This window comes from Desmodus rotundus, chromosome 1 (assembly GCF_022682495.2).
Source record: "Desmodus rotundus isolate HL8 chromosome 1, HLdesRot8A.1, whole genome shotgun sequence".
In the NCBI taxonomy this organism is placed as follows: Eukaryota; Metazoa; Chordata; class Mammalia; order Chiroptera; family Phyllostomidae; genus Desmodus; species Desmodus rotundus.
Window position 1 is genome coordinate 120,711,298 of NC_071387.1, and position 15,763 is coordinate 120,727,060.

Sequence of the window (15,763 nt, forward strand, 5' to 3'; positions counted from 1 at the left end):
TCATTTTGCTAATTTATTCTAGAGCTCTTTGAGCTCCCTTCTCTCCACTTCAACTCAGTCATTTCAATTCAACAAATATTTTCCAGGCACCGACTGTGTTCCAGACACCAGGACACCAGGACCCTCTGTGCCCTTCTTCAGGAGCAGGACCAGCTGTTGAACCTTGGGGAGCATGTGTTCAGGGGTGCCTGGTGCGGGTCCTCCAGCAGAGGGGCAAAGGAAAGCCGAGGAGCTCCCGCCACACGTGGCTACATGCTGTAAACATCCAAGAACTTGAGCGATGGTTACTGAGAGGATGTTAAAAATCATTATCTACTGAAAATATTAGATTTGCTCTGGATTGTTCATTACATACAATGGCTTAATAGGACTTTTATTGAATAGCTGCAGAGCTCTGGGCCGAAATCAATTTGCCGTACACTTGGAATTTTGATGTATGCTGTTGACTTCCACAACACGAAGCAATTTGTAATAGCTTTGGTTCTCTGTTGTTTTCAAAGCTCCTGCTACATCACAAGCATTTATTTCTGACCACAAAATTACATTTATTCAACAGAAAGCAGCTCTGGGTCTTTAAGAGGTTAACTTCTGGAGTGCTTGGCTGCTCTCCAGCCCGTCGGAGGAGCGGCGCTGGCATGGTGGCACCGGCGGTGGCGGCAGCGCCGGGCGGGCAGCCGTGATTAATAGACTGCTGAGTGCGCCCCTTTCCACATGCACGCGGCTCGCTCCCCTGCTTCCATAGATCATGGGCTTAGCCTCAACATATCTGACTGAAATTGAATTTGGCTTCTCTCTCAACCGTTCATTTCCTATGTTATGCAAGGTTATACCCTTTTCTGCATGAGCAGAACCAAACCAGCTGCAGCTTTGGAGAGGAAAATGTGTTTTCAATTAGGAAACTGGCCTGGATATTGAACCACAGTCCTACTGCTCCCCTAATTGAGCCATCATGGAGCAGGCCCATGGATAGACGCTGTATCACCAGGCCTGCGGGCTTTACTGTGAGATAATTAAAATGCACCGTCCCCACCACCATCACCACCACCACCGTCACCCCAACCATCACGTGTGAAAAGGCCTGAGAGTCCGAAGATGGTGTTCTGGATGACAGCGAGTCAGTCCCCACCAGGAGAGGGGTCAGAACAAGAGGCTGTGTTGGGGTCCTCGTGAAGCCCTCTCCATCCTCCAGCCAGGGCCAGTCAGTGTCCTCAGGGTCTGGTCTGCTCCATATGTGCCCGTGAGGGACACTGGCTCCCAAACTTAGCAGACACCTTTGAGGCCCCCAAGAAGGGGAATCAGCCTTATGCTTGCTGTGGGTCACTAGGAGCCTAGGGCAGAGCCTTCTACTCAGTGCTCAATGAGTACTTGTCAATGAAGGAGAGGGCAAGAGGGAGAGAGATTCAGCTGAGAACGCCTTACTAACCAGCTCGGAAGGGAAATAATGCAGACCCACGAGATAATGTGGACCCCTGAGAGAAAATTAAAGTGGGCTGAGATGGTAAGGAAAAGGAACAAGGGAGGCAAGCTTCCACTTAAGTCCTCAAGGATGAAAATGATTTTTTAAAATGTATTGACTTGAGAGTGAGAGAGAGAAAGATCAACCTGTTGTTCCACTTATTTATGCACTCACTGGTTGATTTGTGTATGTGCCCAGACAGGATGGAACCCACAACCTTGGTGTGTCAGGAGGGTGCTCCAACCAACTGAGATACTCGCCCAGGAAAGGATGGAACTGATTTTTACAGGTGAGCAAGGCCAAAAGGTTATAATAGTGAAGGCCACGACTTCAGAAAAAGGTTAGAAGCAGGAAACCACAAGGAATGTTCAGGGTGCAGTAAACAACGAGCCTGGTGGGAGCAAAAGCCAAAAATGTGACACCTGAAAATACATTTTAAACTAAATCACAGAGCTCCTAACACACCATCTAAGGTGCCAGAGTGGGTACTGAGTTACAGAATTTAACCTAGAGCAATTGCCCTTGGAGGGAACCTAGGCTAGTGGTTCCTACAATCACCTATAAATGAGACTCAGGGTGGACTTTGTAAACTTAGACTCTTAGGTCCCACCCCAGACCTGATGAATCAGAACCCTGCGGGGGTAGGGGGTGAGCGCAGGGAGCTACATTTCTGGAAACATGGTCAGGGGAGCTACATTTCTGGAAACATGGTCAATTCTCACGCAGCCCGTTGCTCCATCTGAGTACCAGCTTTAGGAACCACCGATCTGGTGCAATCTTCACTAATACCATCCTGCCCACGACACTTAATGCAGGACGTGCTAAGTACAGGCGTGCTGGAGACATGAATATGTGTACATGCATGTGCGCGCACCCACCCTCTAGGTTTCAGAAGCATAAGGCTTAGTATGGGACGAGTTAAACTGTGTTCCGGTATCTAAAATATAAGGCAGAATGTCCTCAGGCTGAAAATCAAAAGAGAAACATAAATGAAGCCCTCCCAGAGATCAGAAGGGGAAGTTTGTTTCTGGTAGGTACTTGGGGATGACCTGGAGGGTACGGCATTTGGGTTGGGCCTTGACAAATGGGTAAGAGCTGACCGCATCCCTGACAGGTGGTCCTCTGGCCCTTGTCTGAACACCCCCAGTGATGGGAAATTCACTACCTTAGATGGCAGCTCATGCCATTTTTGAACAGCTCTAATTGCTGGAAAAGTCCCCTTCTATCTGCTGATGACAGCCCACTGGCCCACACTGGACTCCAGAGCTATGGGGCTCCCTGCCGACTACCTCGCTCACCCACTCATTGTACAGACGAGCAAAGTCAGGCAGACAGAGGCCCAGGAGTGGCCCAAGGTCATAGAAGAGTGAGTGGCAGCACCTGGGCAGGCTCCCAGGTCCTCTAACTCCCTGTGAAATGTTCTTTGAAGTAAAGCACTTGGACACCCTGGCTTTATTTAGACATGGCCTTTAGATCTGAACACTTAAATACATTACAGCACAACAGATATGGGCCACAGGACATCCTTGAAACTCTCAGTCACTTTCAACTAATTCATGGAATATTTACCCAGCTTAGTCCATTTCATCTATTATTTGCTCAAATCCATCAAGTGTGCATGGGGCCTTTGCTTTCCACTGCACTCAGACCTCTCCTCTGGACCAGGGCCTTTCAAAGCAGCTGAACACCAAGGCCCATCAGGCCGCTGCCTGCCCAGCCCTCCCTGGCCACACTGGCCTGCCCGCCTCCCTCACTCCTTCAGCCCCAGCCCCTTGGCCTTCTCTCCGGCTCCTAGTCATCCTGAGCGCTGTCCCTCCGCAGAACCTTGGTGCTTGCCCTGCTCGGCCTGATACTCTCCTGGCCTCTGTACTTGGCTGCTGCTTCTCATCGCTCAGGTCTTACCTCAGTCACCTGCTGGGGGAGGCCTCCCAGGACAATGATCTCTGCAGAAGCTGCCCTGCTCTCCCCACTCTACTCCACTTTCCCACCTATTTCCCTCGCAGCACTTGTCACCCTCGGACATTACTCCTCGTGTTTATTATCTCTTTCTCTTCACCAGGACACAGGCTTTAAGACAGCAGAGGCCTTGTCAACTGTATTTGTGGTTACATCCTTAGCTCCTGTTTGGCTCAGAGCTACACATAGTTGGCTCTCAAGGTTTTACTGAATGAAAAAATGAACAAACATCAGAGAGAAAAACCCAGCATCAGAGGCAATGTGGGGCTTCACGCGGCCTGACTGTGGCTCTAAACACTGTCGGTATGCCACACCCGCCGTGGGCCTTCAGTACAAAGGGAAGCTGCAAACGATTCCTTGGCCCCTCACGTGGGCCACGTCGGCAGGTGGTACCAGGATGAAGTCACAGCCTGCAGTAAACCTGGGCCCCACTCTCCCAAGGGGTGCAGATCAGGTCATGGCAGAAGGTGTGTCCACAGTTACGGATATTTATGCAGGACAAGGTGTGGAAAGCCAGATCTGATACAAGAGGGGCTGGTGAGAAGGGGAGGAGCCTGAAACTGAGTCTGCCAAGCACTTTACACAAAAATGAGCACCAATGGCCCTTATCCGAGACTAGGGAGGTTGACTAAGGTGATGGAGGGGCAGAAGGGGTCCTCCCCACGCCCCAAGCACATCGGAGCACACTGCACCAACATTAAAGGACATGTCTGCAGTACCAGACAGCCCCATCCTGCTACTGTCACCTGTGTGACTGTGGGTAGTTTACTTACCCTCTCTGGACTTAGTCTCTTCATCTATAAAATGGGCTGCTGCTTCTCCCCCCACCCAACGGACACCTACTGCATGTTCACTGGGGCCAAGTACTGGGTACACATACAGTGGAGGCCCTGGTTATGCAGACACAGGAAATCTAGAGAAAATCTAGAGAATAACAGCTCACAAACACAGTGCACAACACTGTACTCTGAGCAACACAAGGTGCTACAGGAGATGTAGTAAACGGGCCGTGGTTTGGCCTGAGGGTCAGAGACCTCTTTGAGGGCGTGACATCTGAGGTGAGCCCTAAAGGATGAGTAGGAGAGCTGGGCAGGGGGCTGGGGGGATAAGGTGGCACAGAGGGAGGCAGGCTGTGGCCTGTCCGTGCACCCTGAAGGCTCAGGTCAGGGTTCTGTGTCCACCTCAAGGGCCCTGGGGACCCAGAAAGGCTGTGAGCAAGGAAGTGACCCGGTCCCGGGTGATGCATGGAGGAAAGGTAGGGGTGGGTGGGTAAGAGCTGCAACAGAGTTCAGTTAGGGAACCACTGCAGTGGCCTCTGTGATACACGGTGGTTTTGGACAAGTGTGGGTGGTAGGGTTGGAAAGAATTGAAAAGGTCTGAGTGCACTTCAGAGGAAGGATGGAGGAGATGTGGGTTTAGAGAGAGAGGACGGAGAGCTAGATTTCCAGCTGAGGCAACTAGGTGGACCGGGGAGTTATTCCTAAAAAGGGAAATGATGGAGGAGAAGGACACTTCAGCAATGCAGAGGTTGGAGAAGGGGAGGTCATTATGGATTATAAGTTGTTTCCTGTGGAATAACTAAAAGGCGATAAACAGGCAGTCTTAGACGACCCTGGAACACAACAGGGAAGACGAGGAGAAATTTGAGTTTTCAGCACAGAGATACCAAGAGATTATAGAGCAAAGAATGCAATGCTTCAGAGGTCAGAAGGTAAAGAAGGAACTGCCCAAGGAAACCAAAAATCAATAGCCAGAGAGAACCCAGAAGGCAAAATGTCATAGGATGTCAAGAGAAGGGAACTGACAGTGAGAAGGGTAGACAGGTGTGCCGCATGTCGCTGAGGTGGGAGGGGTACTAAAAGGGTCAAGGGAGAGTGGGGCGGGCATCAGACCGGGGTGGGTTGAAGAATGAAGACCACACACAGGATGGAGACGGCTCTTTGGAGAAGCTTGCCTAAGTGGGCTGGGTAACAAAGAAGGATTGGCGTCTTTTTCTGTTTGTCTCTCAAGGTGGAACATATTAGCGCTTGTAGAAACGTTGAAGAGAAGAATCCAGTAAGTAGTGGAGATTGAAGCTACTGGAAAAAGCAGGAGGTGGGCTCCAGCACCCATAAGGAAGAGCCTGATGCTTGAGGAAGGGGTGCTTCCTCTCACAGTAAAAGCCAACACGGAAGAGAGATACAGCTTTGGAGATCTGGTGACAAGGAGGTGGAAGCAGCAGGTACTTTCCGGTATCTCGAGGACTGGGCCAGCATATGCTTGAAAAGCATCTGGCACAGTGCTTGAACTTGCTAAGTGCCCCACAAATGTCATTTTGAACATTATTACAAATGTGCTATCCCCCTCAGCCTGCCCAAGTGCATGGCCTCACTGGAAGCATCCATTTGCCTGGAGATTACAATTTGTCACAGATGAAATGCAAAGAGAAGGGAGAAGATAATATTTAGTTTCTGACATGCAAAAATAGAATTATGTAGCTTCTGCCTTGTAAGCATGAATATTTCTTTTTGAAAATAGTTCATACTTATAAAAACAACAAAAGAAACACCTGTGAGTAGCGACATTCCCACGACATTAGAAACCTCCTTTGTGCCTAGGATACTTGCTATTTTGAACTTCCTGTTCAATCTTTTCCTTATGGTTCTATTCTAGAATAAATATCTACATCCCCAAACAAGACCAGCTCAGTGCTGCAGTTTGGTATTTCATTCACTTTCCCCTGACACGCTGTATTCCAGTGTGTGACCACACCGTCCTTTACTTATTCTTCCTGGTGCAGGTGGAAACGGGCTGTTTCTACTTGTTTGCTACTTTCAGACATTCCTGAACTTGTTTCCTGGGGCCTGTGTTTCAGTTTATTTAGGGTATATACTTGGAGCAAAACCACTCTGTCAAGGTTTACCTTCTTCTTTAGCTTTAGTACCTGTTGCCAGATTGGTTTTCAAAAGGTTACACAAATTTACACTCATACATTGACACTTGAATTTTGGTCAACCTGGTAGGCACAGGAAGGTCACACTTGCATTACTTTATTTTGCATTTCCCTGATTATGAGGGTTAAGCATATTTATATATATATACTGACCATTCTGATTGTCTCTTGTGAGAATGCCATTCATGGGCTTTGCCCATTTTCCTGTTGAGACATTTGTCTTTTTCTTATTAATAGGTAAATGTTTTTTTAATACTTTTAAAATACTAACCCTTTGTCAGCTATCCATGTGGCAACTGTCTCCTCCTGGTTTGTGGCTTGTGGCCAAGGTTACCCAAAATATGATCTGCTTATAGTATGGCCCTAGGGGGCACCAGGCACATCGAGGGATTTGAGTCTTTATTATGAAAAAGATTCCGATAGGTCGGAATCTTTATTACGACAGGTTTCCAACATTAATATAAAATGTCTTGAGAAAGGTAGACCCTTCTACTAGTTCACGCAAAGGTAAGACTGACCCAGCAGTAGGATTATCTTTTCATTTTCTCTAGGATGCCTTTCCATGGGAAAATTAAAAAGGAAAAAAGCTTTTACTTTTAAAATTTTAATGTAGTTGAATGTAACAATTTCTTCCTTTATGATTTCCTGTTTAGGAAATCCTATCTTACCCAAAGTCATCATATTCTGTATTTTCTTCTAAAGGGTTTAAAGTTTTGCCTTAAGTCTATCTGTAATTTATGTTTGCATGTGGTTTGAGATAGGGAACTAGTTTCCTGTGATTCTGTACAGATAACCAATTGTCAGAGGACCATTTGTTGAAAAGCCCGCCCTTTGCTCACTGATCTGTAATGCTCTCTCTGCATTGTCTTTGGCTTCTGTGTGTGCACGGGGCAGTTCTGATTTTTTATTATGTTCCACGGGCGCATTTATCTACCCTTGTGCCAGTTACTGTGGCTTTGATAATCTGGCAGGTCCAATCCTCCATTATCAGCCTCATATAAATTCTGGATTCAGCTTTTCAAGTTTCAAGAAAAATCCTGTTGGAATTTTGACTGGACCTACAATGGCTCACTATGTAATCAATTTGGGGGGAACTGATATCTTCAATAGTAGTGGGAATTTCTATTATTGAATACCTTACCTCTCACTATGTAAATCTTTAATATCCTTCAATATAAATGTTATTCTTTTCTCCAAAAGAGTTTCTATGTATTGCTATCACTACATCTGGGTAACCTTTATTTTCTTGTTGCTGTTTCCAGGGGTACCCTTCCTCAGTTTGTTCTTGATGTAGAACTATGTATTCACTTTTGTATATTGATTTTGTATCTAGTAACCTTGTTAAATAATAGAGGCTCACTTGAAAAATGAGTTTTATTGCTCCTGTTACAATACTTACACTCTATTTCTTTTTCTTGTCTTCCATGCTAACTACAATGTTAAGTAAAAAGCAGCATTAGTAGGCATTCTTGTCTTGTTCCTGATTTTAAAGGGAATGTTTTCAACATCATTGCGTATGATGATTGATGGAAGTTTTTGATAAATACCTTTACCCAGCTTAAAGAAGTTCCCTTCTATTCTTAATTTGCTGATAATTTTTTAAATCATGAATGAATGTTGAGTTTTATCAAATTCTTTTCCTATAACTATTGAGATATTATTTTCTTCTTTAATCTCTTAATGATATTAATTTGCATTAATACATTTTTCTAATATTAAACCAAAAAGCATTCTTGGGATGCACAGAGCTTGATGGATTCAATTTACTAATACCTTTTAAAGGACCTCTGCATATATATTCATAAATTAGACTACTTCAATACTCCTTTCTTTGCCCTGGCCGACGTGGCTCAGTGGAGTGAGTGCTGGCCTGTGGAACCAAAGGGCTGCAGGTTCAATTCCCAGTCAGGGCACATGCCATGGTTGTGGGCCAGGTCCCCAGGAGGGGGCACACAAGAGGCAACCACACATTGATGTTTCCCTACTGCTGTTTCTCCTTCCCTTCCCCTCTCTCTAAAAATAAATAAATAAAATCTTTAATATTTCTTTCTTTTACTGTTCTTATCTGATTTTGACACCAAGGTTAAACTAGCCCCGTAAAATGAGTTAGAAATTGCTCTCTTTTTCTGTTTTCTGAAGGAGCTTGCAAAGGATAAGGACTATGTCGTGAATGACTGATAGAACTGCCCATAAAAATGTCTGGACCTTGTAGAAATATTTCTGTAACAGCTGTAAGGCTATTCAGGTTTCCTACCTCTTCTTTAATCAGCTTTGATATGTTATAGTATTCTAGAAATTTGTCCATTTTGCCTAAGTTTTTAATTAAATTGGCATAAAATTGATTACAATATTCCCCTCTTATCTTTTTATTTGCTGCAGCTGCAAACTTACCCCCATTATCATTCCTAATCTTTTTTTTCTTTATTTAAGGCAGCTTGTGTATTGTAGTAATCTTTGCAATGAGCCAACTTTTGGGTTGTTTCTCGGGTCTTTGTTTTCTTTCTCATTCATTTTTATTCTCATGTATTTTTATTATTATTTTGATTGGTTCCATCTTCCTATTTTCTTTGAGGTTATTCTGTTGTATTTTTAAAACTATTTAAACTGGATGCTAAGCTCATGAATTTTCCGCCTTTATTTCCCCTCTGATATAAGTGCCTAAGCTATTTAAGAGGATTTTCCTCCCGGAGGACACATGGTTTGGGCAGCCAGCTCCCCTATCAAGGGGCGTGGGGCCTGAGCCAACTACTTACCCCTCAACCTGCTGTGCCATGATCCTCCTCAGGGAGAGTGGCAAGGAGACAGTGAGATAATTTGAAAGACTTAACGTTTTTCTAGAGAGTGGGAGTGTCATTTCACTGAACTAAAATATGCCTCAAATTGGATTGACCATTTAGGTTACTTCCCCTGCTCCCACTAATCAGTTGGTTGGGCTTGTGCAGCACACAAGCTCAGACAGAGAAATAAACACGCCAGAAATCTAATTTCAGTGGGAGTTAAATTTGATGACTTTGCTATAATAATTATGAGTAACTGTTACAATTATAGTATTCCAAACTTTTCGAACAAGGACAACAAATAGTCGTTTACTAGTTTTTTCTAAGGTATTTCCCAAGCATATATTCTGGGGTCCTTGTCACCTTATTAACAGCAACATACCCTGGAGAAAGGATAGAGGTAAATGTTTTAAAAACTGCCTCCAGAGGAACCTCACTGCTCAAGTACTTACTCAATAACTATCTTTGAGAGCCCAAATACTGTAGTTCCAGCTACTACGTCAGGTGCTGGGAATACACACGGCCCACAAGACAGGACACAGAGGTTGCCTTCACACACTTACAGACTCACGGGGAACAGAAACAAAGTCGCAGGCAGCTCTCAGGCACGATGACAAACACGTCACAAGCAGTGCGGGGTGCAGTGGGAGCACACGGTACAGGGACCTGGTCTATCACTGGGGCTCAGGGAAGACCTTTCCTGAGGAAGTGACACGGAGCAGAAGTGAGCCGGGTGAAGTGAGAGGAGGAAGGAGTGTCTGCGGGAAGAGGTCGGCCTGTCCAAAGGATGGGAGGCGGCGAGCACACCTGACGCATAAGGGCCTGAAGAAATGCAGAACAGCTATGTGTCCAGTGTTGGGTGGTGAGCAGTGAGAGACGCCGACAAAGGTAAGCAGTTGAATCACACAGGTCTCATAAACCGCAGGAAGGAAGGTGCCTGGGTTTACCCTGAGAACCACAAGAAAACACTGAGGGGTGTAAGGGGCGCCCCAGCAACGTTAATGTTTCCCATGACATTAAAACACACTAGAAATACACGTTATTGCAGGGACGCTAAAGTCCTATGGAGATGTCTAGCTGTCTGAAAGCTATCTATCTATCTATCTATCTATCTATCTATCTATCTATCCCCCTTTCGGGGATCTCAAATAGACAAGTAATCTGTATGAATTCTCAGGCAAAGAATGCGTTTTCACTAATACCATACATTTTTCCAAGGGGAGCTCAAGCACCTTGGGATGAACTTAAAAATACATATCTGATAAATAAAATTGCATTCAGTAAACACTAAGGAAGGGTACAAGAACAAACGTCTGATTAAAGAAGCTGGTGTTCTAGAAAAACAAGCTGAATGGATCTCATCCCATTAGAGCACTGGACGTGCCGCCTCCTGCCCCTCCCTCAGCAGAAAACCGGCCCTGCACGTGGGCAGTCCGTCTGCGGTGGCCCTCTGCTGTGAAGTGCGTTCTTCAGAAACAAGGAGGACTTAGTTCCTTCTACTAAAATCAGCTTACTAGTAAGCAGAAATTATTTACTAAATATAGCAATTAGCAAAGACTTGGTAAATATTAATTAATGGTATAAAAATATTTACTTTATGAATAGCCTTTTAAAAAATGGGCAAAATAGGAAGCCCAGCTGCTTCTCAGTCATTTCAAATTTTATATATCCAGAACCAAACCTATTACCCTATCCAGAATGTGAGATAATGTCTAAGATAACTTAGATTCTTAAAAAGAAAAACAACCCCCAAACAGCCCTGGCTGGTGTGGCTCTGTGGATTGAGTGCCGGCCTGTGAACCAAAGGGTCACAGGTTCGATCCCCAGTCAGGGCACACGCCTGGGTTGCGGGCCAGGTCCCCTGTGTGGGGCTCATGAGATGCAGCCACACATTGATGTTTCCCTCCCTCTCGTTCTCCCTCCCTTCCTCTCTCTCTAAAACTAAATAAATAAAATCTAAAAAAAAAAAAAGCCATACAAAACTCAGTGTAATAAAAAACAGTAACAAAGGTGAGAAGGGATGGATATATATATATATAAACCCCAAATGCAATGCATGAACCTGATTGAACCTGGTTGGGGGCAAGGCAGTTATAAGACACAATTTGGGGATAACCGGGGATGTTTGATTCTTGGGCTGAATATTATATATCATGGAATTAATGTTCATTTCCCCAGGTGTGATACTCGGAGTTACTGTGAAAATGTTGGGGAGTGCCCTTAATTTTAGGAGATGCACAAGTAAGTTTAAGGGCGTGGCGCCGAGCTACCTGCTACTCACTCTCTGACGTTTAACACCAGGGTGGGAGCTGATGTGGCAAAACGTTAACGCGTGGTGCGCCTGGTCACAGGGCGTACAGGTGTTCGTCATGGTGATCTTTCCACTTTTATACAGACTTGAAGTTTTTCAAAGAGAAAGAAAATCAAGCAAACAATAAAAAGAGCACACTGAGCTATGGCGGGCGGAGAAACGCTGAGCCAGTGGGCCTCGCGAAAGCTGCTGAACAGGTAAAGGAGACCGAGTCAAATGTGGGTGGGTGTGAGGTGACAGTCTCGCTCCACAGAATGAGGGTTGGGACACGTGCCGCTGAGGAAAAGGCCATTCATGTCCTTCCCAGACCCGGGCCACGGACATGAGCTAAGTCCGGGGCTTCCCGGGCAGGGCGTCGCGAACAGGGAGAAGGCGCCGCTGCGCTGCTCTAACACCTTCACCGTGGCCCGCAGCCACTGCTGCTGCGGCTTCCTGCGCGAGCCCCTCAGCGCCCGGACCCCCTCGCCTTCCCCCGACTAACCTCATCGCTCCCTCTGCCGTGGCCCGCGGGCCGAAGGGTTCGCCACACGGTGGCGCAGGATCCCGCCCCCTTAGCGATGTGTCCCAGGGGGCAGCCCACAGCCCACGTCGCTCCGTCACTCCATCACTCCCGAACGGGCCACCTCACCTGAGTCCTGTCCTTGCCCCTGTTCTCTGTGAATTCCTACAGTTCTACCAACTCGGGTCTTTAGAGGGTTTTAGAAAGAGTCCGGCCTCCTTTCCTCAGCGTTGTCCCTATTTTCATCACTGCCACAGAAGCTTAGCGCCAGCGGGTTACTCCACACCCAACAGGAACGAAATTCCCGGCTTTCCGAGATCCACCAAGTCTCTGCCCAAAGGGCCGCGAAGGAGCTGGGGTGTCACCCACCCCCGCCGCCCGTCCTCCTCACAGACGCGACTCCACGGTGGCCGGGGCACACGCCCCAGGTGAGGGGCAGCCCGCGCACCGTCTGGCCCCGTCCTCCTCCGGAAGGGTGTGTGAGAAAACGTTTCCCCACACCGAGCCCAGACTTACTCCTCGAGACTCCTGCCTGTCGTTCTTTCTTCAAACTTCAGTCAAATGAAATTCCTCTCCCCCCCCCAGCTGCCCCTGAAAGCGCGGCACATGAGGCCTCCTGGCGGCGGCAGCCGGCGGGCAGGGGCCTCGCAGGCAGTGGGCCCAGCGAGCCCCGTCCACCGGAGGCCGCGAGCAGCGGCCGTGATGCACCAGGAAGCGCAAAATCAGCGCGGCCTTGGGTCGCTGTCCCCGGGAAGGCTCCATCTGGGCAAGCACCTCCTGTTAATGGCATTTACTTAATGAGAATAAAAAGAAAGTACGATAAACCAACTAGGAAGGGCGGCTCAGGATATAAAATAAATATAAACGCTTACCTCCCCTTGGAAGCTCTTCAGCAGCGGCGCTACCTGCTTGCGCAAATCCTGGAGCGAGAGGAATGGGTCAGGAAACAGCCATTTGAGAAGGAAAGAGAAGGAAACATTTGTTAAGGCCTCCTAAAAACAGCCTTGAACTCAGCGATAATTATCATCACAGACAGCAGTCCTGGCCCCCTCCTGTCTTGTTCCCTGATTCAGACAACACGATGCCGACTGGGCCCCACGGTTTCCGGGAACTTGGGGGTACCACTCGGTTTATTTCTACTAAGTTCCGGTTATATACACCGTCCCTCATTTCAAATGTGCTGTGGACTCCGGTGTTCGCTAGCGTCAGTCTGAAATAATTTACTGCAGGAAAACGGAAGACGACGATGAAGGTTTGACTTGTCTGTGTCTGAAGCGGGTTTGGGCCACGGCCCTGCATCCCGGCGTGAGTTCTGAGCACACGGTTCATAGAGAGGCGCCTGGTTTGGACGTCACATGGTAAAAGGGATGTTGCAGATGTGATTAAGTTAGGGATCGAGTTGGGAAGCTTCTCCTGGATTATCTAAGCAGACCCAGGTCCTTCTAGGAGGGAGGCAGGGGGGCCAGGGTGGGAGAGGATAGGAGGTGGAAGCAGGCGTGAGAACAATGTAAGGGCCGGGCCGAGGCTCACAGGCGTCCCCGGGAAGCTGGAGAAGGCAAGGAAACGAATCTCCCCTGAAGTTTCTAAAAGGAACACAACTCTGCCAACACTTCATTTCAGCCCAGTAAAACCCATTTTGGACTCTGCCCTCCAACATGGTTGATGATAAATATTTGTTGTTTACAGCCACCAAGTCCATGCCCATTTGTTACAGCACCAATAGGAAACAAACACGTGATTTCATCCAGCCCACTGCACTTTTCAGAAAGATAGAGGGTACAATACACACCTAAAGGGGAAGTGAAGGAGAAGAGGATGAAAAGGGAGCAGAATCGCGGAAGAGAGGCCGCAGCTTGATCCCGAGCAGGGCCAGTGGCACAGTCTGTGCTCTAATCACAAGGAGTAAGCCAGGCTCCTTCGTCGGACACTGGGCAACTACAGGTATGGAGGCAGGAAGCCTGAACAGGAGCGCTCTCAGTGTGCACCAGGGTGGAGGACATGGTGTGGCCTGGACTCTGCAGAGGGGCTGGGCGGGTTGGCTACCCTTCCCTCCCGCTCGCTCTCCTGGGGAAGGACAAACAGGCAGGATGGTCACACTGAGTTGGTCACACTGCAAACACAAGATGATAGATGGAGTTTGTTTGTTGTTTTCTAAAATTGCTGGCTTTGATGAAGACAGTTCATTAAGGAGGTGTGGCTGCATTCTCCAGTGTTCTCACTAAGCAGTGTGGTGCCAAGGTGCGGATCCAAGTGGGTAAAGAGCTAACACACTTCCATGGAGCTGGCTCCAACAGGATGTCTGTGGCACGCATGCCTGGCCTGCACAGGCGAGCGGCGAATCTACCTCTCAGAAGGCCACAACCCTGTATTAATCCAATTTTTAAAAATAAGATGTGAACAGTTCAAGGACGATTATCTCAATGTGACGCTTGTCTTCCACCTGTCGGTGAGCATGATAGCCTCTTGCAGGCTGGGCTTTGAGGACAGCCCTTCCCTCCTCCGGGAGCTATAGCTGAGCCCCCGCAGCGGCCACAGGGAGTCTGAGAGCCCTGCGGGTGGGCTGCAGGCCTGCCTTGCTGTATCTGAGAGCTGGTAGCACCTGATGGCTCTTGAGAGGGGCCTCTAAGGCTTCCAGCAGGTCTGGGTGGGATACTGCACAACTGGACACAGCCAGGCCCAATGTCATGGGCTCTCCTTCCTGTTTTTCACCGAGTCTATAACATAGTCAGGAGTGCATCCTCTTCCTCCAGGCTGGGGGCTGCTTGAGGGCATGAATGGGTGTTAGCCTCCCCACCCCCTTTCTAGCATCCAGTGCAGGGCTGGGTGATATTTTGCTGAGGAAACCTAGGCACAAGAGGCCTCAACCCTTCAGGAAGGTGAGCAATGGAAACTGGTCACATGTCATGCCCGGTCTGATGTTCTTTTTTTGCTAGAGGGGCCAAATCTACCTCACCGTGGCCCACTCCCCAAACTGTACAGCAGAGAGGGCTGCAGGTGTGGGTACTGGCTCGGGGCACAAGGTGTCCTCTGTGGCCCACGGACTGGTCAGCAGAAAGACTGACTTGAGCATCAACAGGGAATTGCTGTTGAGAGAGTGAGTGTGGCCTTGTGATGCATTTATGGGAGTGTTAATCTCTGTCTCCTCCATACCTGGAATGGGTCTCATGCACAGGGAGAACTCAAAAGACATGGAGACTTCTGGTCCAGATGGAGACATAAGTAAACATGGCTTGTCTCCTCACATAGCCACATCCAAATTACAACTAAAATATAGAATAACCATCATTCAGAACTGGCAGAAATCGAGTTGAATGGAAGTCTGACAACTGTGGAATTAAAGAAACCACATCCATCCAGGTTGGTAGGAGAGGCGGCGACACAGAATGGGCTGGTCCCACATCCACGTGTGGTGGATAAAACTTTGGGAGGGATATCTCAGGAGCAAGGAGTCCCAGTCCCACACCAGGGCCACAACCCAGGGTTCCAGTGCCAGGAAGATAAGTCCCCATAACTTCTGGCTGCAAAAACCAGTGAGGATTGAGTTGGGGGAAGAAACTGCTGGAGTCTGAAGCAGTTCCTCTTCAAGAACCCACATACTAACTTACTCAGACTCACTACCGCTGAGCTCCAGCACCAGGGTAGCAGCTTGAAAGGCATCAGTGGAATATGGGGAGGAACCGAAGGGTCTGGCGTCAAGGTGAGAACTGGGGGACAGCATTCTTCCAGACAGAGAGGTAGGCAGATGCCATTACCCTAATTGAGCCCCCCCCACCCCCCCTCAGAGCCACAGAGCTGGCAGGCAGGTGCCATATCGGATACTCCATCAAACTGG

At 47.9% G+C, this 15,763-nt stretch overlaps 1 protein-coding gene across 10 annotated transcripts in view; it reads right to left on the reverse strand.

The window, feature by feature from the left end:
• Nucleotides 1-15,763, reverse strand: part of CUX1 (cut like homeobox 1) — a 366,222-nt gene that overhangs the window by 182,360 nt on the left and 168,099 nt on the right. For 9 of the 10 annotated variants that reach the window (XM_053930359.2, XM_053930356.2, XM_053930346.2 and 6 more), the window contains exon 3: nt 12,804-12,851. The exons of the other annotated variant lie outside the window; for it this stretch is intronic. In XM_053930359.2, coding sequence (XP_053786334.1) covers nt 12,804-12,851 — 48 coding nt within the window. The remainder of the gene's footprint in view (nt 1-12,803; nt 12,852-15,763) is intronic. 10 annotated transcript variants of the gene reach the window in all.